We start from the raw sequence: 24,435 nt of genomic DNA on the forward strand, positions 1-24,435 counted from the left end.
TGATTGTTTTGTCTGCGTTAGACCAATCAAAAAAGTGTTTTAAAATTGTGCTTACAATATTGTATTTGATTTATAATTGATTTGTAGGTAGCCAATAATAAAATGGCATGCCCGAGAAGGTTCATAAAGGCTGGCGTTTGATCAAACTCAGGGATTTGATGAAATTTGACCATTCATCAAATTCAATTTTAAATCCCTACTTCAAATTCTCGTCTGTAGCAATAAGTAATGTGCATTACACAATGTATTGCAGTGAAAATAAAAGTTAGAAAGTGTGCCTATGTTTTTCATCAGAGAATCAATTGAGGCCATATTTATAGACTGTAGAACAGTCCTAGGCTTTTTGGTTGTCATACTGTCCTTATTGCCCTTAACTTTCAATCAAAAGCAATGATACAGCTTTTAGGCATTCAAAAGTATTGGTGGAACCACAGAATCTTCCATAGCAATACCTTTACTACAGTTTGATCTTGTCTGTTACACATTATGTTTAACAGTATATTACAGGATATACTTATACTATAATTATTTATCACTTCTATCACTTTCGTTTATAACAGGAGTTGTCACAGCTGCTCACATATCTGGATTCCCCATCATCTGGCGAGATGGAGATGTCAGCGGTGGTCGGGCGGGTGGAGGCAGTGAGGCAGAGACAACGTGAACTTGTGAACGAGGAAATGCAGGTGCTTATTGAACAGCGAGACATCGCTCTTGCCAAGGTAAGCCCGTACTACATGTTTAGTTTATAGTTCATATAGAACGAAGTAGATTAATTTATTTCAAGGCAGCAATAGCTACACCGGGAATAAGGATTCATCTTCAATAGAATACATGAACTATAACAAACATGAAGGTTGTCATTGTCATTTTTTAAACGTGTTCTGATATATACTCTGTTGAAAAAATGGTTATAAATTAAGTATTGTTTGACCTAGGGCTATGAAACTTCAGTTGTAGGTTTCCTTGACCACAAAATGACCCCTTTTGTTTTGTGGTCAGTAGGTCAAAGTTCATGGTCGGTTTTTTAGGAAAACACACATCAATTTGAGAACAATTTGACCTAGGACCATGAAACTTCAGTGGTAGGTTGCCCTTGACCAGTTGATGACACAAGTTAATTTTTTAGGTCAAAGGTCAGGTCATGGTCAACAGTCTTAGAAAAACTTCGTTGGCACAAAACCTTGAGAATGGTTTAATTAATCTAGTACCATGAAACTGCAAAATTAGGTTGCCCTTGACCAGAAGATGACCCCAATTGTATTTAGGTCTACTAACTTACATGAGGAGATGCACATATTATCAGCACATATGCGTTCAATGATTATCACAGAGTTATGGGCCTTTTAATTTCTATATAGTGTGATGTAGTCCATTCTTGTCAGCTTGCATTCAATAAAACTTTTTGGTAAGCTTTTCTTACAAGAGGAGATGTGCATATTATCAGTACATTCTGGCTTGATAATATTTACAGAGTTTGTCGTTGCCCTTTACTACTATGACCACTATTTGGGGTAGGGGTGTCAGTTTATTACTATTAGTCTCATGGAAACTTTGACTGCAGCTCAAAGTTTGAAATGTATATCTTCACTTTCACTTAAACCTTTGTGCAGCCATTATTGATAACTGCATTAACAAACCATGTTACTTTGAAGCTCTGGTCGATTCAAAACAGGAATTTTCCATCTAAATAAAGAATTGATAAATACAAAGATTTATGTCTGATCATTCTTGTTTATTAATTAAAAAGTAACTTTATATAATTTCTGTAAGGTTTTCACAGATAAATTTGTTATTCAATATAGTTAATGAAAGAATACTGTGAAATCATTAATGTTCGTGGGGCATTAATGTTCGTGGTTTTTGTGGGTTGGGTGATCCACGAATTCAAGATCCCACGAAATATAAACCCTTTATTCACTTTTTCAATTGCCTTGTTACGAACATACTGTAGTATATTCTTTACAGAGGTTGCAGTATACAGCGTAAATACCGAACTCACTGTATATCTGACTATAATTAATTAACCAAATCATTTCATTGTGTTTTTTATTAACCAAATGACGAACACATGCTGTAGCGTGTGCTGTCCATGAAAATCTCCAGGTTTACAAGATGTGCGTGTTTAGTGTCGGTACTCAATTTTTTTTCTTTAATGAAATATTTAATCGATTACATTGATTGTTTGTACTCAAATATACGCACCTTCTCAGTGTTTTCACAGTTTGCAAAATTCTTAATTGATATTCAATGGCTTCGCCTATCTTTATCTTTGATCAGGGTCCATCTTCTTTTATGACCGTAATTTCCAATTAAATCGATAATTGTCATGGGTATATGCTCTAATTGGCATGTTGTACCACTAAAGCGAGTGTCATAAACCGTGTGACGTAGAAGACTGAAATCACGTGCCCAGCGCGTGGAGATTATGCAGACGATTTAGGACGATCGCAGTTTCAGATATTTTTTTTCAAAAATGAAAAACCACGAATTCAAGTACCCACGAAAATGTAAATTTTCAGAAAACCACAAAATTTCATGCCAACGAATATAAATGATTTCACAGTAAGTAATAAACAAATACAGAAATATTTTACCCACAATAAAATGAGGAACAGTTGACCAGCTACCAAACTATTGACTGGTGACATATATGGAAGGTAATGTAAGAACCTGGTTATAACAGGAATGGTATATAGTTCCTAATCACATGTACATATATATCAGTTTGTATATCCATTGCTATAAAAGGTCTTCTGAGCTTATACTTATTGTTCACCATTGTTTTACCAGTGAAATCAAGTCTTACTTAACGATGATTTTGCAGTGTCATAAACTTGAGGAGCAGTTGCTGCGTTACCAAAAGGACAGCGACGCTGATGGAGGCATGGACAAATCCACTAAGGTAAACATGCATGCTCATAATTATGTTATACAACCAACTGTCACTGATGTGCTATAGCACCGTCTTTTGCTTATAAGCTATAGCACCATCTTAACTTCATATGCTATAGCACCATACAAAACTCATAAGCTTTAGCACCAAATGATGTTCATATGCTAAACTACCCTCATATGCTATAGCCTTCAAATATGCACTGAAGCTATAGCACCAGCCAATCTATTTTTCAATGAGGGATTTTAGCTTCAAAAATTTATGGCTGTAATAATTATACCCCGTTTGAATGTGGTTTATTGGAGTCACCCTGTGGTCGGTCAGCCAGTTGGTCAGTCAGTTGGTCTGTTGCAATTTTCCTTTTCCTTAAGCATAACTTAAAAACTAATTGTTTGCAATGATAAAGCATAATGTGCAGTGTACAAGAACTATAACTGTATCCACAGCATTGTTAATTTTAGGTGGGATTTCTAAATATTTAACTGCCATTTCGTATGAGGGCGGCATTTGAGGTATTAATCACATTCAGTGATAGCTCTAGTGTTTTCTTGTAAAAGAGCCCTCTGGTTTCCCTGTTTAAGTATGATATTGTTTATAGGATTTGTACGTTAGTTAGCAAGTTGACCTTGATTCACTGTATCAAGCAAACTGTGGGTTTGTGAACTATTCACCCCTTCACTGATACTTTAACTATCAATACTCAAGTTTATACAAATTTAAACTGGCCATCATAACTGTTATGAAGGTTAATTAAGATTATAATTATATATGTTTGAGTCTACTTGCTCAGACTTGGTTATATAATCCCCCATCACCCACCTCCCATATTTCATTATAAAATCCTCCATCGACTGCTTCATATACTTCATTATATAATCCCCGATCACCCACCTCCAATACATTACGATAGAATCCCCGATCACCCACCTCCAATACATTACTATAGAATCCCCTATTACCCACCTCCAATACGTTACTTTTCATTATATAATCCCCCATCACCCACCTCCAATACGTTACTTTTCATTATATAATCCCCCATCACCCACCTCCAATACGTTACTTTTCATTATATAATCCCCCATCACCCACCTCCAATACGTTACTTTTCATTATATAATCCCCCATCACCCTCCTCCAATATGTTACTATAGAATCCCCCATCACCCACCTCCAATACGTTACTATAGAATCCCCCATCACCCACCTCCTATACTTTACTATAGAATCCCCCATCACCCACCTCCAATACGTTAATATAGAATCCTCCATCACCCACCTCCAATACGTTACTATAGAATCCCCCATCACCCACCTCCAATACGTTACTATAGAAACCCCCATCACCCACCTCCAATACGTTACTATAGAATCCCCTATTACCCACCTCCAATACGTTACTTTTCATTATATAATCCCCCATCACCCACCTCCAATATGTTACTATAGAATCCCCCATCACCCACCTCCAATACGTTACTTTAGAATCCCCCATCACCCACCTCCAATACGTTACTATAGAATCCCCCATCACCCACCTCCAATACATAACTATAGAATCCCCCATCACCCACCTCCAATATGTTACTATAGAATCCCCCATCACCCACCTCCAATACTATACTATAGAATCCCCCATCACCCACCTCCAATACTATACTATAGAATCCCCCATCACCCACCTCCAATATGTTACTTTAGAATCCCCCATCACCCACTTCCAATACGTTACTTTAGAATCCCCCATCACCCACCTCCAATACGTTACTTTAGAATCCCCCATAACCCACCTCCAATACGTTACTTTAGAATCCCCCATCACCCACCTCCTATACTTTACTATAGAATCCTCCATCACCCACCTCCAATACGTTACTATAGAATCCCCCATCACCCACCTCCAATACGTTACTATAGAATCCCCCATCACCCACCTCCAATACATTACTTTAGAATCCCCCATCACCCACTTCCAATACGTTACTATAGAGTCCCCCATCACCCACCTCCAATACGTTATTATAGAATCCCCCATCACCCACCCCCAATACGTTCTATAGAATCCCCCATCACCCACCTCCAATACTTTACTATAGAATACCCCATCACCCACCTCCAATATGTTACTATAGAATCCCCCATCACCCACCTCCAATACGTTACTAAAGAATCCCCCATCACCCACCTCCAATACATTACTATAGAATCCCCCATCACCCACCTCCAATACGTTACTATAGAATCCCCCATCACCCACTTCCTATACTTTACTATAGAATCCCCTATCTCCCACCTCCAATACTATACTATAGAATCCCCCATCACCCACCTCCAATACTATACTATAGAATCCCCCATCACCCACCTCCAATACTATACTATAGAATCCCCCATCACCCACCTCCAATACAATACTATAGAATCCCCCATCACCCACCTCCAATACTATACTATAGAATCACCCATCACCCACTTCCTATACGTTACTATAGAATCCCCCATCACCCACCTCCAATACGTTACTATAGAATCCCTCATCACCCACCTCCAATACGTTACTATAGAATCCCCCATCACCCACCTCCTATACGTTACTATAGAATCCCCCATCACCCACCTCCTATACTTTACTATAGAATCCCCCATCACCCACCTCCAATACGTTACTATAGAATCCCCCATCACCCATTTCCAATACGTTACTATAGAACCCCCATCACCCACCTCCAATACATTACTTTAGAATCCCCCATCACCCACTTCCAATACGTTACTATAGAATCCCCCATCACCCACCTCCAATACGTTATTATAGAATCCCCCATCACCCACCTCCAATACGTTACTATAGAATCCCCCATCACCCACCTCCAATATGTTACTATAGAATCCCCCATCACCCACCTCCAATACTATACTATAGAATCCCCCATCCCCCACCTCCAATACGTTACTATAGAATCCCCCATCACCCACCTCCAATACGTTACTTTAGAATCCCCCATCACCCACCTCCAATACGTTACTTTAGAATCCCCCATCACCCACCTCCTATACTCTACTATAGAATCCCCCATCACCCACCTCCAATACGTTACTATATAATCCCCCAACACCCACCTCCAATACGTTTCTATAGAATCCCCCATCACCCACCTCCAATATGTTACTTTAGAATCCCCCATCACCCACTTCCACTACGTTACTATAGAATCCCCCATCACCCACCTCCAATACGTTACTATAGAATCCCCCATCACCCACCCCCAATACGTTACTATAGAATCCCCCATCACCCACCTCCAATACTTTACTATAGAATCCCCCATCACCCACCTCCTATACTTTACTATAGAATCCCCCATCACCCACCTCCAATACGTTAATTAAGAATCCCCCATCACCCACCTCCAATACGTTACTATAGAATCCCCCATCACCCACCTCCAATACGTTTCTATAGAATCCCCCATCACCCACCTCCAATATGTTACTATAGAATCCCCCATCACCCACTTCCAATACGTTACTATAGAATCCCCCATCACCCACCTCCAATACATTACTATAGAATCCCCCATCACCCACCTCCAATACGTACGTTACTATAGAATCCCCCATCACCCACCTCCAATACGTACGTTACTATAGAATCCCCCATCACCCACTTCCTATACTTTACTATAGAATCCCTCATCACCCACCTCCAATACGTTATTATAGAATCCCTCATCACCCATCACCCACTTCCAATACGTTAATATAGAATCCCCCATCGACCACCTGCACAAATGCCATTATTTATGAAACAGAATTGAAGTCTTGAGTATTTTTTGTTTTCTTATATAAAGACCATGAAATCATTGGTTGTAATATTCTGTTAAAAGATATTGTACAAATCATTCTGAGTTTATGGATTCATTCAATCAAACTCTTCTTTGGAATAGACTGAAGAGATAAACATAAGGTTTACCCCGACCCCTCCTGCCTCCCCCACCCCGGGGACCATACGGTGAGTCGCACACGAGTGACACACGGGTGCTCGTGCACACTAACTAACTGCACGTGACATAGGGATGGTTTCCTCATACTCTAACTGACCTTTATAGTGAATACAGAACATACATATTATAAATCTAACGCAAAATTTACGTCATCTTGAAATTTAATAGTAATCTTATTAGATTTAATTAATTAAATAATTTAACGATATAGATAATGACCATACAGTGGCAACATAGCCAACACAAGGCCTACTGGGTGTTTTTTATTGTTATTAAGCAGTGACATAAACATTGCGTTTAGACTAAAATGGACTTATTAAATTATAATGATAATAATGTTTGAATAAAATAACCAATGATAATGTATTACTTCTAGTTATAATTGTAGTTTAATAACAATGTTAAAATATTATTGGATAATTACTTTCAAAGTTTGTCTAGAAATTTAATTATTTTACTATTAATAGGTTAATAGTTTAAAATGTTATGCAAATAAAATACATTATATACAATTAATGCCTTCTTTGTATGGATTGATATTTAAATTGATATTTAATATTATATTTTTTCTGCACATTATTTACAAACTTTGAATGTGTAGTATATAATATCATAACAAATCCGTAAGGAAGATATAATAGTAAGTGGATGGTTGAAGGACGTAAACACACATGGCGGGCTAAAGGATTTCCCCCTGTGATTAAAACTCAGGTTACTTGTACAAGTAGTCTTTCGCCCTGTGATTAAAACACAGGTTTTTTGTGCAAATTAAGGCTGTCGCCCTGTGATTAAAACACAGGTTTTTTGTGCAAATTAAGGCTGTCGCCCTGTGATTAAAACACAGGTTTTTTGTACAAATTAAGGCTGTCGCCCTGTGATTAAAACACAGGTTTTTTGTACAAATTAAGCCTTTCACCCTGTGATTAAAACTCAGGTTACGTGTGCAAGGAAAGTCTTTCGCCCTGTGATTAAAACACAGGTAACTTGTGTACAAAAGAAGGCTTTCACTCTAATGATTAAAACACAGGTAACTTGTGTACAAATTAAGGCTTTCACTCTAATGATTAAAACACAGGTAACTTGTGTACAAATTAAGTCTTTCACTCTGTGATTAAAACACAGATAACTTGTGTACAGTAAATGACTGGGTATGAGACGATAGGGGGTATAAGACGCAGGCAAAAAATCCTTGAAAAAATCCGAGAAAAAAACTTTTAATCTAGGTTTTGGGTTAAAGGATGCATAGAAAAAATGTCAAAATCATCTGCCGCGATCGGCCTACTGTTTGTTGACAGTGACGAGAAAAAAAAATTCGTGAAAATGGGGATGGTTATTTATGGTACAAATGAAGGCTTTCGCCCTGTGATTAAAACACATTTAAGTAATATGTCGAAAGGTTTTCTCTCTATGATAAAACAGTTCAGAATACTAAGGCTCCATATGTTATTTTAATTAATGCCATAAGAAGATGTTACTGCTAGAACACTGTAGGCATTCGATGTGATCCAAATCATACATTTGACCATTTTTTATTTTTTATCCTATTGAATGATACAAATTTTACTTTTGGTTACATTCAAAAGTCCCATTATGACAGGCTGGATATATGAGTGAATATGGTGCATTAAAGCCAAGGACTTCTGTCTTCTCTGTCTTCTCTGCAGTCACCGTTTTACAAACACGTTTAGGCAGGCAATAATGGCTGATTTGTATTGTGAATATTACAACTGCTTGTTTGCAAGTTTGGGAAATGAACATCAAAGTAAGTTGGAATGAAGGCATTATCAAAATAAGTTATTTGATAGGTAACTTAATTATAAAACTTTTACGAAATTATTTATTATTTATAAAAACAGATTTTAACATGTTTTCATACTTGTGTAGACATTGTGATTTTAATGAGACCACATAATATCCTGTATAAACTTATTTGTTTTTGAGATTAAAAATCTTGTGAAAATCTTCCTAGACATGGTAAAAGATGTTAAAACTGAGTTTTAGAGAGGTTTCGGGGCTTATATAAGTGTTTAAATATTTGTTTTTCAAACCACGAATTTAAAAGCATTCATTGATGAGGAAATCTTGGTATAACAACTTTCCCCTCTAACGTAAAGTAAACAATCTGACATTAACGAAAAGGGTTCTACATTAATTATGGTATAGTCTGAATTAGTTGATGTGATTTTGACTGATTGTTCCTGTCAGAGAGAAATGTTTGTCTGTGTTTTGGACAAAATTTGTGGACTTTTCTACCTTGTTCAGAGGAGTGTTGGACTAAATTAGCCCATCGTTGTTTACTGTGTAAATTTACTTAATGTTCAAGTTGTGAATACATCTTAAATACAAACATGATATGTCAACATCAAATTATGGCAGTTCAAATACATCCCTATGAACTGTTGGACATGTATTGCGCTTTAATTAGGTCCAAAATAGCTGCAATTATGGGTGGCCAAGAAAATATATACCTTTACCTGATGCAATTCTTAATATCATAATTTGATGTGTTTTTGTATTTTAAGACAAAGTGAAAATAAAGTTATTTGTCAACAGCGGGTTATCTTGTATCTATATGCACAAAATCTTGGGTAAATTTATTCAATACTCTATTTCAACTGCCTTGAGGCCCTCAAATCTCCAAGTGTTATTATACAGTTTAGATAGTAATGTTGAATTATATCAATTTATCAAACATTCAAAATACCCGCAATCTTTGCATTGGCTCTGAATGTAAATTGTAGTTGATGATTTTTACATGTGATTTCAGATTTACTGACTTAATCTTGCGAATGTTGAAGTTTTCTTATATAATATATTGCATACTACTCAGGACTTTATTAAACTTGTATTGCAATATTAGCTCTTGAAAAATATAAAATACTGGTTCAATTGACATTTAAGTGTCTCACTGGGATGAAATGTGTTTGATATTCAAAAGTAATATACTCTGATTTGAATAATGTCTCCGTACATTGGTGAACCGCCACCAATATCCCACTTAATTAAATCAATTAATGACTAAATGGAACTTCGGCAGTTGTTTTTTCGTGTTAAGCTTTCAAAATGATTTAATCAGAATTTGTCCAGCATCCCATTGGTGTAGACATATGCCTAACACTAAATATTGTCAGAAATCAATTTAAATATCTTAAAGTTTTTTGGTTTGTTTTGGGTGATTATATTCTCATTTATATTACAAGGAATTTTACGGACAAGGTTCTTTGTGTCCGATGGTATTAGGCAGGAGCACAGATGAGAGACTAAGGAATTACTGGAATACCTTGTAGCTGTATATTTGCAGTGTTCATTGTGTACAACAGAAAAATTCATTAGATGTTTCGATCGACCATCTGTGGTCGGCTATATTGGATGAAAACCTAATCTGCCGGACTCAGCAACAAGGTTTCTGATTGGTCGACAAACGGTCGCCATTTTGGTTACCTGGGAAATGAGAGCCCATGTACACACCTGTATTTGTTTTAGGCTTTTATGAATGTCACACTGATTACGGGAAGATAAACGTGATTGTAACTCAGTTGCCCGAACAGTCTTTGCCAACTCGAGATAAAAAAATCGCTCAAATACTTTTAAGGAACGGTATAGTGTGGAGGGCTATCGTAAATTTGTTAGATAATATTCAATATTTCTGCCATTATCAGCACTGTGGAGATATTACATCAGTCGGTCAGCTTGAAAACTGATTGATTAAGTGAACATGTTTAGATTTATGGCTGGCAAAATTAAAACTGGAGGTGATAACTTTTCCCATATATGACCGCCTGTTACTTTATTTATCACATTAAAACCAATCACTTTTGCAAAATAATTGATTGCAGCCTTGTTGAAGTAATTTCTTTGTGCGAAAAACTACTTTTTCAAAATTCAGAATGATTTTGTTTTTATTCGAAAACACAACATGGGTCGAAAGATAGTCGATGTTTGTGTAGTTGATTTTTTTTGTTAAACATCACACTAAATGTTTGCAAAACTGACACTTGAGAAGAATGCTCCGATCAACAGCTAATTCTTTATCATATTTTATCTTTCACATATCTTGCGATTTTGTTTGTTAGTCAAATTAAAATGTGATATGTATGTGTATTTTGTCCTGTGATAATATTTACAAAACCTTTAGCCAGTTAAGGATCCTGTCAACACCCCTCAATGCTTCTAATTTTCACCTTTGAATGTGGAAAGACGTTTTCATTTTGTTAGCAGGATTATTTATCTGACATTTATGTTCAAGTTTCACTTTTTGTACACAATTTTGCCCGATGATATTGCTAGTTTTGTAAAGAGATGCAAATATGAAGATCCACTGATTAGGCCCGGGTTTTTCGGAGGATTAGAATGGATGTTTCAATGGGATATATTGATAAATTTTCTTGTGATAAATTGAAATGAAATCAAAAATCTGTTACATACATGTGTGTTACTAAAAAAAATCATTTTAAGATCATTTCAGGTAGAAAATTAAGTAGAAGTGAAATATATTTTTTTAAAAAGCATTTTTCAGTGTTAATACAGTTTTATTATTATTATTTTTTCAGAACAACAAAATTATAATAGAATAATTTCTGATACATGTTTATTTTATTGTATTAAAAGGAAAAAAAAACTTCTTTTAAAATAAAAAAAATTTTGAGTAGAATAAAACACCTTTAAAGTATGTTGTCTTACAATAATTATTATCGAAGAAAATTAATTAATGACAAAATATATTAGAATGAACTTTGTCATAACTCCTTTCGAATTAAAAACAGAAATAAAGCCTTCAAACCAAGAGCATTTGTTTATTGTTTACAAAAATGTGAATGTTTTATTCAATCAAAAACAAGCGGTTAAGGATGTTTAAAAAAAAATAAAAATGGTTTGATCATATTTTTACTTCTTAAAGCTGCACTCTCACAGATTGAACGTTTTGACAACTTTTTTTTTTTTTGTCTTGGAACGAGCCAATTTTTGCAAAAATCCATGGAAACAGTTATATAAGACTGCTGACAAAAATAAGATCGCAGGTTTTTAAAATTATGTTCAAAAATTGATGTTTAATATGCATTTTCCTTAAACAGTTAGTAATGGTGTAAGCCATAAAACATTAATTTTCGAACAGAAATATGAAAATATGCAATCTGATCTGTTGTCAACAATCCTAAATCATTGTTTAGCAGATATTTACGCAAAAATTTGCTCTTTCCAAGACAAAAGATAAAAAAAAAATGTAAAATGGTAAATCTGTGAGAGTGCAGCTTTTAAAATTTTCAAATATAATCAATTGCAATACGTCCTTAAAAATATATTTGTTTGCAGCACAACCAACGGCATGACTTTTTATGACATTTGCGTAGCATGGCAGACATTTAGCAATCATGTTGTCTGGCTTTGTCCGGGGCATCACAATTTTATTTCTGTACTCTAACTAAAGCATTTGTTAGCCAATCTTTGCCAAACTAAACTAACCATTTGTTTCATATCTCAATGTGATATAGGACCCTAGTGGGCCCTCCGGTTTAAGAATGTCCATTCAATATTTTTTTGTTTTATGTTGTTTTTTTCCAAATTCAGAGGGAAATATACAGCAAAGTAATTATATAAATATAATGTTGCTGTATTTCAGGCCAAACTTGCTGCAATCCAACAAGAAAGGGACGTGGCAGTTGCCAAATCCAAACAACTTGACGACGAAGTTCAGACGCTACGTATTTACTACGGGTAAGCTACATCTTCTCTTCCTGTGAAGTTTTATTCTTAATGTTTAATCAATATTTTGAGCTCATCTGTTTTTTGAAGAAGAAAAGTTGATACATTGCCAAAGCTTTGGTGTCATTGATATTGTTGTCAGCGGCGACCGTTTGTCAAAGTGCAAATCTTTAACATTGGCCATAGCTCAAAAACTATATATATGTTCAAAAACAAGCAGGTACACATGTTGCCAGAGGCAATATGCACTTGCATAATAAGACTCATAACTGAAGCTTTAATAATTGTAGAGTTATGCCCCTTTATCAACTGAAAAACAACAGATAAGTGTTGGCCTCTGCTCTACGGCATTCTTGTTCCAATATAGAATTATGTCCTCCACCAACAGTCTTCATATAACCTTACCAGCAACTTTCAGCAGCAGCTTGTCTCTTTCTTAAAAACCATCAACTTCTAAAGCAACTACATATTTTCTCAAAATCAATGACTATCTCAAAACTAGCTTGCTTCCCTATTAAGCATCAAATTTTCTACCAACCATAGACTTTCTTAGTAACCACTAACTTGAACTTCAGCAAACACCTTTTGTTTAAGTGTCCAATGACGTCCTTGACGTTATAGCTTACTTTCCCAGTTCCCTTAACAACCATGGACAACCTGAACAACCATGAACTTCCAAAGAAACCATTTTTTTCTTAGTTTCCAATGATTTTATCAAGTATGACCTCTTTCCCTATTAACTATCACATTCCCTATCAACCATGGATCTCCTTAGAAATCACTTGCTTCCTTAGCAACCACCTTTTGTCAAATCAAGATGTTTCAGGTTAGGCCTAAAAAAAAATATGTCTGTTTCGGGTAACCCGACCCTACCTATAAAAATGCGCCGACCCTAACTATTTTTTTCTGTTTCTGAGCAAAAAAATATTTGTTAGCGAATAGAGAGTTACGAAGGGCGGATAAATGCAAATTGGACGATCAGAATTATTGTTTATATGATAAAACAAAGTCAGGCAATGACAGTAATGTAGGAAAGACTGCCATGTGCAAGGAAACACTCTGAACTTACGACAGATTTAAAAAAAAAAAAAAAATCCCTACCTACCCTAAACAAACAATTAAAAAAAATTTGGCCTTACCTTTATGTTTGACTGGTTTCAGCCTGCACAAGTCCCTCTCAAGGGAGAACTCCAAATACAAGCCGGCCCACGACACCATGCAGCCCCTCACAGAGGAGCTAGCAGCATCACAAGAAGAGTTGGCACATGCACAGAAAGAGAACGGGCGCCTGATGGCCCAGCTTCGCTCTTCTACCATTGACAAGAAGCAGCTAGAGCAGGCTCTGGAGTCTGTCAGCCAGGACAAGGAGAGGTGGGTGGGGTTCAAAACTCTGGTAGTACAAACAAGTACTGGGTTCTATATTGAGAACAAAGCATTTAATTTTGCCAGCAGTTAACAAGTGTTAACATTTGTGCATATATTTTCATATGCCTTCAATAACCTAAAAATATTTCATGGACATTTGTCTGTGCATTTCTAAAATGGGTGAATCTCCAAATTTTGACACTGAAATCATACACCATGGATATACTCAGTTTATATGAATATACTTTAATAAACCGATTAAAAATAAAAAAGAATACTGCACAAACAAAAGTTGGTTTTCGGTCAATATAAAGATATTGAATAGGACTGCAAGGTTAAGCCAATTGCATCAGGAATGAACATCCTTTGTTACCATGCAAAGAAAAGGTATACTTTTCAATTTTGGGCCAGCCTTAAGAAAGAATTGTTTGTAGTGGCCTGACCATTTCACTAAAATTGTGCTGACTGGAACTTTGTATGTTCTGTGGAGTAAACAGCTGTTTTAGTTCTATTTTTAAAGAAAAAGATTAATGTATTGTGATAGCCTTGGTGATGCCGTGGGTGGCAGTGCCGTGGGTGGCAGTGGTGTGATGCTAAAACTTTAACCAAACTTTTGACCTGATTTAAAAAAAAAGTGTACTCATATGAAACTTGGTATACATGTTGCCAAGAAAATACACACTTGTAGACTGAAAAAAACAAACAGATAAACATTTGCAGCCATTTGCGTTACTCTTGATTTATTATGTGGTGTTCTCTTGTTTCATGTTAACATGTCAGTTCTTAAAACAAAAAATGCCAACCTACGGACCCTGTGTTTAAAACATATCTGAGTAAGACCTGACTGCATATATTACTATTTTTAAGGATGGCCTTGTTCACTTGACACGTTATTCACATGTTTTTATAGTCTGTTTAAAAGCTCACATGAAGCTCAAGAGAGCTTAAATGAAACTTTTTTATCTCATTTGTTTGTGTGTTTCCAGGCTCCAGAGGCTTGTCGGTGTGTTGAAGAAGAAGCTGGACCAGGCGGGCGCCCCACAGGGGGAACAAAACCATTAGTGTATTATACAAGTATAGAAGTAGTTTAGTGGCATGTGGCCTTCTCATTCTTGTTAAGCTGTTCAGGATATTTACAAGTACACAAGCATAAATAAATATACGTGTAGCAAGGCCCATAACTGTAATCAGTTAGGAGTAATGTTCCTTGATCAACTGAGAGAAATGGATGGGCGTTAGCACCTACTGACAGTGCTCTTGTTCAGTGGTATTAGGTCAACAAATATAAACACACTCAATTCTATTCCTGTACATGGACATCTTATTTGCATTTGCTTATTTTCGTTTAATACTCCGGTGTCACAGAATATGCCAAGGTCCATTTCAAAAGATTATGTCCTAAGCTTTATTTTAAATGTAACAGAAACCCTGGTACATGATAAAAGCATGATGACCTTGTACCAGTGCATATTTATTCATAAATTATTAGATATGAAAGAAACTAATTAGCTTGTAGATAAAATAAGGGCATTTGTCGTAGATTTTTACAAGGAAACTTTGTAGTTATTTAAGTGTTTTTGTGGAAATAATCTGTTATTTTACTACTAGTATACTAGTTTGCTTTGAATGCCCTTTTTACCTATTTTAACATTATGTCTTTTTATATACATTTGTATAAATGTTGCATATATGAAATGTGGGTAATGATACGTAAATGACCATTCCACGGAAAAAATATCCAATGTCTTGCTTAATTTGTTTATCTTTATTTATTTTTTCAAATATATTAACATAATTTTTGTGTTTTCAAATATGTTAACATAATTTTTGTGTTTTCAAATCTGTTAACATAATTTTTGTGTTTTCAAATATATTAACATAATTTTTGTGTTTTCAAATCTGTTAACATAATTTTTGTGTTTTCAAATCTGTTAACATAATTTTTGTGTTTTCAAATCTGTTAACATAATTTATGTGTTTTCAAATCTGTTTACATAATTTTTGTGTTTTCAAATCTGTTAACATAATTTTTGTGTTTTCAAATCTGTTAACATAATTTTTGTGTTTTCAAATCTGTTAACATAATCTATGTGTTTTCAAATCTGTTAACATAATCTATGTGTTTTCAAATCTGTTAACATAATCTATGTGTTTTCAAATCTGTTAACATAATCTATGTGTTTTCAAATCTGTTAACATAATCTATGTGTTTTCAAATCTGTTTACATAATCTATGTGTTTTGATCATGCTCCTATGATATTCAGTAACTCATTTTATATGTAGGTATATACAGTTCTTCCTTTATGATTTCACACATGGAAGTTAATGAACAAATCATATTTGGTATCATGTATACTAAGCTAGGTTTAGAACCAAAAGTTAAATGTGCTTTTTATAGAATCTCTTATAATCTTCGATTAGTGCCTAAGTATTTTTTTATCACTGACTAATAAATGCATTTGTTTTTTCAAATGATTTTTATTTTGGCCGTAAAGATTTTTTCCAAATTTCTACAATGTGTCAGTAAATAAAAAACTTGATTATGAAATGATAAATTTTAGTTTACTTTGTCATTCAAATTTCTATATTTCTTAAGTCTAGGTTTGGGTATTTGGATGCATTGTAAAACATTATTTTCATAACATATTTGTTTTTCCATGAAAAAAATATAAAAAATCAGGAGACGAAGGAGACAGAGTATATTTGCTGTGTAAAGAATCATGTTTGCATTGATGCCAAAAAGGATCTTTGTAACAAGTAAATGTGCAATATGAAATGTTCGATATTTATGTGATAAAACAGCATTACATTCCTGCCATAGTTATTTCTGTATTTTGTTTCCGTATGTTTGGTGAATTTCAGACAAAGCTCAATAAATTTAATATATTTATCTTATCCAAGTACTATTTTGGTAATAGCTTTAAGCATTGAGTTGTAGACATATGTATTTAAATATTGCAGCATGGGGTTTTTAGCTCAGTGCCGAAAGCCTCTATTTTGAAAAATTATTAACTGGAACACTCTAAATCAAACTATTACGGTATGTCATTATTAAAAAAAATTAACAATTTAAATGATGATCATACTTGTAAGTGAGGTTTTGATGTGACACAGTATTGTTTCTAGTGTACCAACCATTCATCTTCACGAGTGTGCTGATTTATACCACACCGTTTTCCTTGCCATTCTCGACAATACACATACACACTTTTGTGACCATTTACATGCGTGTTCATAACTTACATCTTGCAATACATCATCTATATATCATAGCATCATTGCCTTAAACTATTCATATCTCTTGTGGGATTCTGGACTGTACCACTGTCTATCACAGGTATTGTTCTTCCAGGAGCATTATGTTTTCATACATAATTATTTGTATACATGTAAATAAACATATTATCATAATTAGCATTTTGCCTTCTAGAATTGTCACTGTGACCATTAATAGTATTTGTGATCTGATTAATCATGTATTATGTTCAAATACAAAACATATAGTAATTAATTCTTTACCCATAAGTTGTATACATATTTAAATAGTAAAACTATATTAAAAATATTTTGGATTAGGGTGAGAATAACAAAATATTTATAAAAACAAACAAAAATCATTAAACATATTTATTTTAAAAAGTCAGACTATTTTCTTTCCTTACATTTGGAGGAATAAATCATAAAAAAATAGTAACGGAATAATTAAAAATTGTAACAAAAATGCCCTAACCAAAAACAACACTATATTTATTGATCAACACATAAATATTTAAGATTTACATAGGTAAGTTTGATTTTTCATCTAAAAATATACAGCTTAAACACATTGTACCTATATTGAAATATTTAGTTTATTTAATAATATAGTTTGCATAATTATGTGTTGTGTTACATGTTGCTGTGTTGTCATCACAGTTATGTCACTGCTCTGCCACTTTGTTGACTGCCGCAGTGTTGACTGCCTCAATTTTGTCTGTTTTATGCTCATGTTTATTTGTAAACTTGTGCTAATTATTAAAACATACATGTTTGAGCATTAAACACACATTATTTTGTGTATGTAAAATGTATATTTATGAAGCCACATGCTTTTAGTCTGTGATATTCAGTGTCGTGATTAGCTTTTAGTAATTGTACACTAAATATGTGATATATTTAAAATATTATTTTGTTCTCATTTATATGTACTATTTTATATATTCGTGTGTATAGTATGGGTGACAGACACTTATTTGTCATTATATTTACATTACCAGTAATTGTACCACTAATCACCCAATATTAGGTAGGTTAGTGAAATTTAAATTGAATAAATTTAGAATCTTCAAACTGGTTTTTGCTTTCTTTATAGACTTACAGTTTCAGTTTCCACTCCTCCCATGTTGTTGTTTTTATTAAGGAAAGAATCCCGGTATTACCACAGCCTGGTTGTGAAAGGGTGCAAAAACGGCCATAAAATGATCGTTCAAGATAATCTGATAAAACCATGAAGGGACAGACAGACAGGCAGGCAGGCAGGCAGACAGATAGATAGACGGTCTATTCGACTTGTACAATGTTCACCGTCAACTACACATGTTTATAATGACCAATGTCACCGTGTATGCATACATGTAGTAACAAACGAATATATTAACAAACTGGCAACAAAATCACTTAATAAAAGTTCATATATTTCAACAAATTAGATAACTATTGTAATTATTATAATCTCTAAATCAAAGGATGAACACACTTCTATATTAAGTTCTAACAAAAAATATATTTTAGTTCTTACTTCAAGATATTCTTTAACAAATAGATATACATGTATTTTAAATAGCTTAGTTCTATTATTAGATTGCAACAATTGTAAATATTTGAATACAGACGGTCTTATTTAATAGCATTCGTTATATATTTCTTTCTAAAATCATTAAAAGATGGACACACACAGACAAAGTGAAAGTCATCTTCAATAGCATTGGAATTACAACATATATCATACAACATATGTGGTTTCGTACATTTTTTCTAGCGTATCTAACGGCTTGAATAAGAAGTGGGTGCACAGACAGTCGTAGTCTTCAGAAGAAAAAAATCGTAAACTTTTGGGCAAAATGCCTAAATAACTTTCGTATTTATGATAAGTCTTAAAATATCTAACACACTTTTGTTTCATGTACTGTACCAATGTTATATATTTAAAACCCGTGATGAAACTTAAGTTCACATGCGACAATGCGTACGCGTGGCAAGATACACCAAGAACTCGGCGATTAGTATCAGTTTGCCACAATATTACTGATTGACGGAGAAAAAAGCGGACAACCATTGCCAACCTGTATGTGCTTTTTAAAAGAAATCAAATGGCACGACAATGATCATGGTCAGTCGTGTTTTAAACACGAGCATTTGCGTTTCAATTTTTCCATGGTATTTGTTACAGGACCAGACTCGCCGTGTGTGTTCCGTGGGTGGGTGTTCTGTGGGTCGGGTTTTGAAAAACCACATTTCTGTTTACAATTATGATGTATGGTGTCTTTTAGCAGCCGCAAGTTTTGTTCCTGCTTATGTTTGGGTGTGTGTGTGTTCTCAAAGCACTGGAGGTTTATTCCCTACACAAACATGAGACACCATGTACAAAGGCCGCCGGTATCTTTGTGGTACACCGGCCGACCGGACCAGCCGGATAAGTCCACATGTAAATATTTACAGCAATTACACACCGTTTAAGGCATCAAAGGCTTGCCACATTCTTAAACTGTTGCCATAGAAAATCGTGTGAAATTGTTTTAAGAATTAACAGAATATACCGCAATGGATTGGCGCCGTTGTTTAACCGACGGATTATCTTAATCCCAAGTTCCATAGCTGTTCACGGCTATCGTGTGAAGAATTTGGAGTAATAGTTTAAGTGAATGCATCACAATTTTTGGAAATTACATAAGTTATTTATTTGCAGGAAATATGATATTGTTGAAATATAACAGCAAACACAGCGAGCAGTTTCAAGGTGTCTTGGTGTTCTTGAGATGGCGAATTCTGGCACATTTCCACAATACATCACAGTAACACGCAAATATTTACAGTATATATCTACTAACCGTGCAAATAATGGTGTTGCCTTAATTAAAACCAACATTAATTATTTTGCATATGTCCGTAGAAATTTGGCAAGGAATATGACGAAACTGCCCGAGGTCAAAATTCTTAAAATCTTGTCAGTTCTTTTTTTAATATTTTCACAACTACTTTGTCATTTCAAACATACTTTATTCTCCTGGACTTTAAAATAGCAAATACAATATTAACTTGCATGAATTATTCTTTTAATTTGGCACTGAAAGGTCCAGGAAACTACTTTCGATCAACTAGATACATTTGAGACACTTTAGATGTTTGTAACGAATTCAAAATAGTTACACATGCACATTTGATACATCTGCGGAAGGTTACACGTCTGCAATGTATTTTGATTAACCACTCTCAAAATGCAACTATTTTGAACATTTCTTGTTTATGCAAAGCCGAACATTAATTCTAGTGTTAACAAATATATACAAATTCAATAAAATTTGTTGACTACCCTCCCTCCCAAAAGACAAACAACATCAACAACAACTACAAAAAACACACACAGACTTCATTGAAATCTTTGAAATATTTCTATGGCTTGACAATCATTTAAGTGAACATGTTAGTAACGACGATGTTTTTCAACATTGAATGTTCATGGATGTTCCAAAACAAGACATAAATGTAAACTTTTTTTTTTGCACAGATAAAATAAAATAGTTTTCTTTATCATTTTTCAGTCGAGTTTGTCACCGGGCTCCTCGTACGCAACAATGGCGACTGCCACTTCCGTGAAAACGTCAAACTTAAATATGGCTTACGCTACAATAATTATTGTTAACAACAAGTCATTTGCAGAATATTACACTATTTTATTGTCTCTAGCGTTACGGCATATCAAACGTCAAAATATGTTATGACGTCATTAGACAGAACGATGGATGAAGTTTACCTACATAATACGTACGTGAAGTTAGCGGCCTGATGGCTTGAAGTTGGCGGCCTAACGGCCCGGTGGCGTGAAGTTAGTGGCCTAACGGCCTGGCGGCTCTGAATAGGGCGGCCTAACGGCCTAGCGGCGTGAAGTTGGCGGCTCTGAATAAGGAGGCCTTTCGGCCTGGCGGCGTGAAGTTGGCGGTCTAAAGACCTTGCGGCGTGACATATGTCACGATAATTAACCATAACCATTTTAGTATATGTCTGGTTAACTCATTTTGCATTTTTGAAATAATCTCTGTTCCAGAAGAAAACAAACAAAACAAAAAAAAGTTTAACAGAACCACTATTTTCTTAGTATTAAAACTCGCCGCAACTTTTTTTTTCAAACAAAGTAACGTCATTGCAGTTAAACTATTTCGTTCTTATATGCAAAAGAGCGGTTATTTTCTATTAAATTTTACTCATTGAATTAGAATATACGCTTTCCATCAAACGACGTCGCGGTAGTCCAATCAGTGTGCACAAATGCAATATAACAGTTCTATTTCGCGTAAAATGGTTAATTACCAAGACTTGTTCGTTAAGAGGACGTAAGAAATCATTATTTTGCACTTTATATTAATGCAAATATTAATATTACTGCTACAGGCAGGAGGCCGCTAGGCTGCCAGGACGATATTTATAGAAACACACACAATATCATATAATCCTAATAAGCGAAAAATGCAGAATATTATAGAAACATTGTAAACCACCGGTATTTAGCGCTGTAATCAATGGAAATGAAATGCATTTTATGCAGTAATGAAGTCCGAATCGATGAAAAAAGGTATATCGGTAAGAAAATATCATCATGAAAATATCAATGTTACATCAGGCGTATAAAGTTGTTTGTTTCCACTTTCCCGACCGACCCTATTTTGCCCTTTCCATACATTTTTTGCCGTATAGTGTGGATTGTTTTTTAGTAATTTCCAACAAAGAAGTTATTAATGAGTGAAAATTGACCATATTTTACTTAAAACTTTCTTCAACACAGATATACCCTGATATAGTTCGGTTTGGTACAGAAATCGTGGTTCTCAAAAAAATGATAGTGGGTATTGTCGCTATACTCTGAAGCATGCGCAGTGAGCACCTGAACTTTGCTTGTTTCTGCGAGTTTTCTTTCATCAAAGTTTATTTTTAAGAACTCGAAATCTTGATACCAAAACACGTTACACTTTGAAAGCAGTTGAACAAGGATAAAACATCTTAAAATGAACTGTTCTTGGGTGTTTTCTGCGTTGTCGAGCTAAAGGACGATCAAATATTGCTATTTCTGAATTCTTTGAATAACGAAAAAGCGAAAACACATTCTTGACTTCCGTTATAAATAATTTAATTTAATGTTTATCTATTCATTTATCGCTCTCAAAATATATTAAAAAATAGAAAGTTTTGTAGGTGTTTTATGAGATGAATTAATAGACGTTGGATAAATAAATGACTTTATGAAGTTTTATCATATAAGAAATATGATATGTTATACAATTAATAATAATGTTCAAAAATACGTTACTCATACCAATACTATAAATGTATGATTATTATAAAAAGGATATACCGATTATTGATAATAATGATCCATACAGGTCATGATGACGATGAAATTTGTTGAATTTTATTTCTACTCAGTGTTAAATTATTCACATTTATTTTTTTAAACGAATGTAATAAAGATGATTCTTCACGATGATAACAAAAGTATTTTTTTCTAAATCGGAGTCCGGACTTTGACTTGAGACTGTTCGTTATCATGGCCCCATGATAATAAACAGTATCAGGTCCAAGTCTAGACCCAGACTATGTCAGTGTTTTGCCCCACCGGGACGGCGGCGGGCACACAACGGGTATTTAGACACAATTTCTCTTCTCTTCTCAGCCCCTCACTCAATCCGGGGTTTGTTGCAAGCATTTGGGCCTGGAATTTTCCAGGTGTCCACAATCTTGAGATGTCTGTCAACATCCCATTGTTTGTTAGAGTTCATGAAGGTCTGTCCGCGCCTATTGGCTGTATTATGGCTTGACCCCATGATGGTCATCAATATCATTTTATCATTTATGTCAAATAATTAATAAGTAAAATATTGTAGTTGCTTTTCAAGGTATGAAATTCTAATTGCATTTTCTGAAACTTTTCCCAAAATGACTTTTATGGTTTAAAAAACAAAATCAGTTGTAAAATAGACCATGCTAACGCAAATATTAGTTATGAAACAAAACAAGATAAGTTTTCAACCAGAAGATGAGTTGTTAACCAGACCAAGATAAGTTGTTAACCGGACCAAGATAAGTTGTTAACCAGACCAAGTAAGTTGTAGCCATACCAAGTAAGTTGTAGCCAGACCAAGTAAGTAAGTTGTAGCCAGACCAAGATAAGTTGTAGCCAGACCAAGATAAGTTGTAGCCATACCAAGATAAGTTGTAGCCATACCAAGTAAGTTGTAGCCAGACCAAGTAATTAAGTTGTAGCCAGACCGAGATAAGTTGTAGCCAGACCAAGTAAGTTGTAGCCAGACCAAGATATGCTGTAGCCAGACCAAGTAAGTTGTAGCCAGACCAAGATATGCTGTAGCCAGACCAAGTAAGTTGTAGCCAGACCAAGTAACTTGTAACCAGACCAAGATAAGTTGTAAACCAGACATAGGTTACTAGTAAACTAGACCAAGATAAGTTGTAAATCATATAAAGGTAAGTTGTAAACCAGACAAAGATAAGTTACAAACTAGACCAGGCAAGATAAAAAATTTAACCAGTCCAAGATGAGTTGTAAACATGAATAAGATCAGTTTTAAACATGCACATGATGAGTTACAAACATGAACAAGATGAGTTGAAAACCATTCAAAGATAAGTTGCAAACCAGGCCAAGTTTATTTTTAAACCAGTTCAAGATGAGTTGTAAATATGAACAAGATGAGTTGTAAATTATTCCGAGATAAGTTGCAAATCAGACCAAGTAAAGTTGCAAAACAGACCAAGTAAAGTTGCAGAAATCAGGCCTTAATCAGATGCAAATCAGACCAAGTTAAGTTGCAAATCAGACCAAGTTAAGTTGCAAATCAGACCAAGTTAAGTTGAAAATCAGACCCAGTTAAGTTGCAAATCAGACCTTAATTAGATGCAAATCAGACCCAGTTAAGTTGCAAATCAGACCCAGTTAAGTTGCAAATCAGACCAAGTTAAGTTGCAAATAGACCAAGTTAAGTTGCAAATCAGACCAAGTTAAGTTGCAAATCAGACCAAGTTAAGTTGAAAATCAGACCCAGTTAAGTTGCAAATCAGACCTTAATTAGATGCAAATCAGACCCAGTTAAGTTGCAAATCAGACCAAATTAAGTTGCAAATCAAACCAAGTTAAGTTGCAAATCAGATCCAGTTAAGTTGCAAATCAGACCCTAATCAGATGCATTTCAGACCTTAATCAGATG

General features: G+C 34.7%; 1 protein-coding gene across 3 annotated transcripts in view; it reads left to right on the forward strand.

The window, feature by feature from the left end:
• LOC128209289 (uncharacterized) overlaps positions 1-15,826 on the forward strand; it is a 39,799-nt gene extending 23,973 nt beyond the window's left edge. Inside the window, exons 9-13 of one of the 3 annotated variants that reach the window (XM_052913263.1) lie at positions 561-722; positions 2,828-2,905; positions 12,518-12,612; positions 13,762-13,971; positions 14,952-15,826. In XM_052913263.1, the coding sequence (XP_052769223.1) occupies positions 561-722; positions 2,828-2,905; positions 12,518-12,612; positions 13,762-13,971; positions 14,952-15,027 (621 nt within the window). In that variant the 3' untranslated portion in view covers positions 15,028-15,826. Of the gene's footprint in view, positions 1-560; positions 723-2,827; positions 2,906-6,843; positions 6,909-12,517; positions 12,613-13,761; positions 13,972-14,951 lie in introns of those variants that run through there. The other 2 variants (XM_052913261.1, XM_052913262.1) reach the window with 2 other exon arrangements.
• The last annotated feature ends 8,609 nt before the right edge of the window (positions 15,827-24,435 follow it).

The sequence above is a fragment of the Mya arenaria genome, chromosome 11 (assembly GCF_026914265.1).
Source record: "Mya arenaria isolate MELC-2E11 chromosome 11, ASM2691426v1".
Taxonomy (NCBI): domain Eukaryota; kingdom Metazoa; phylum Mollusca; class Bivalvia; order Myida; family Myidae; genus Mya; species Mya arenaria.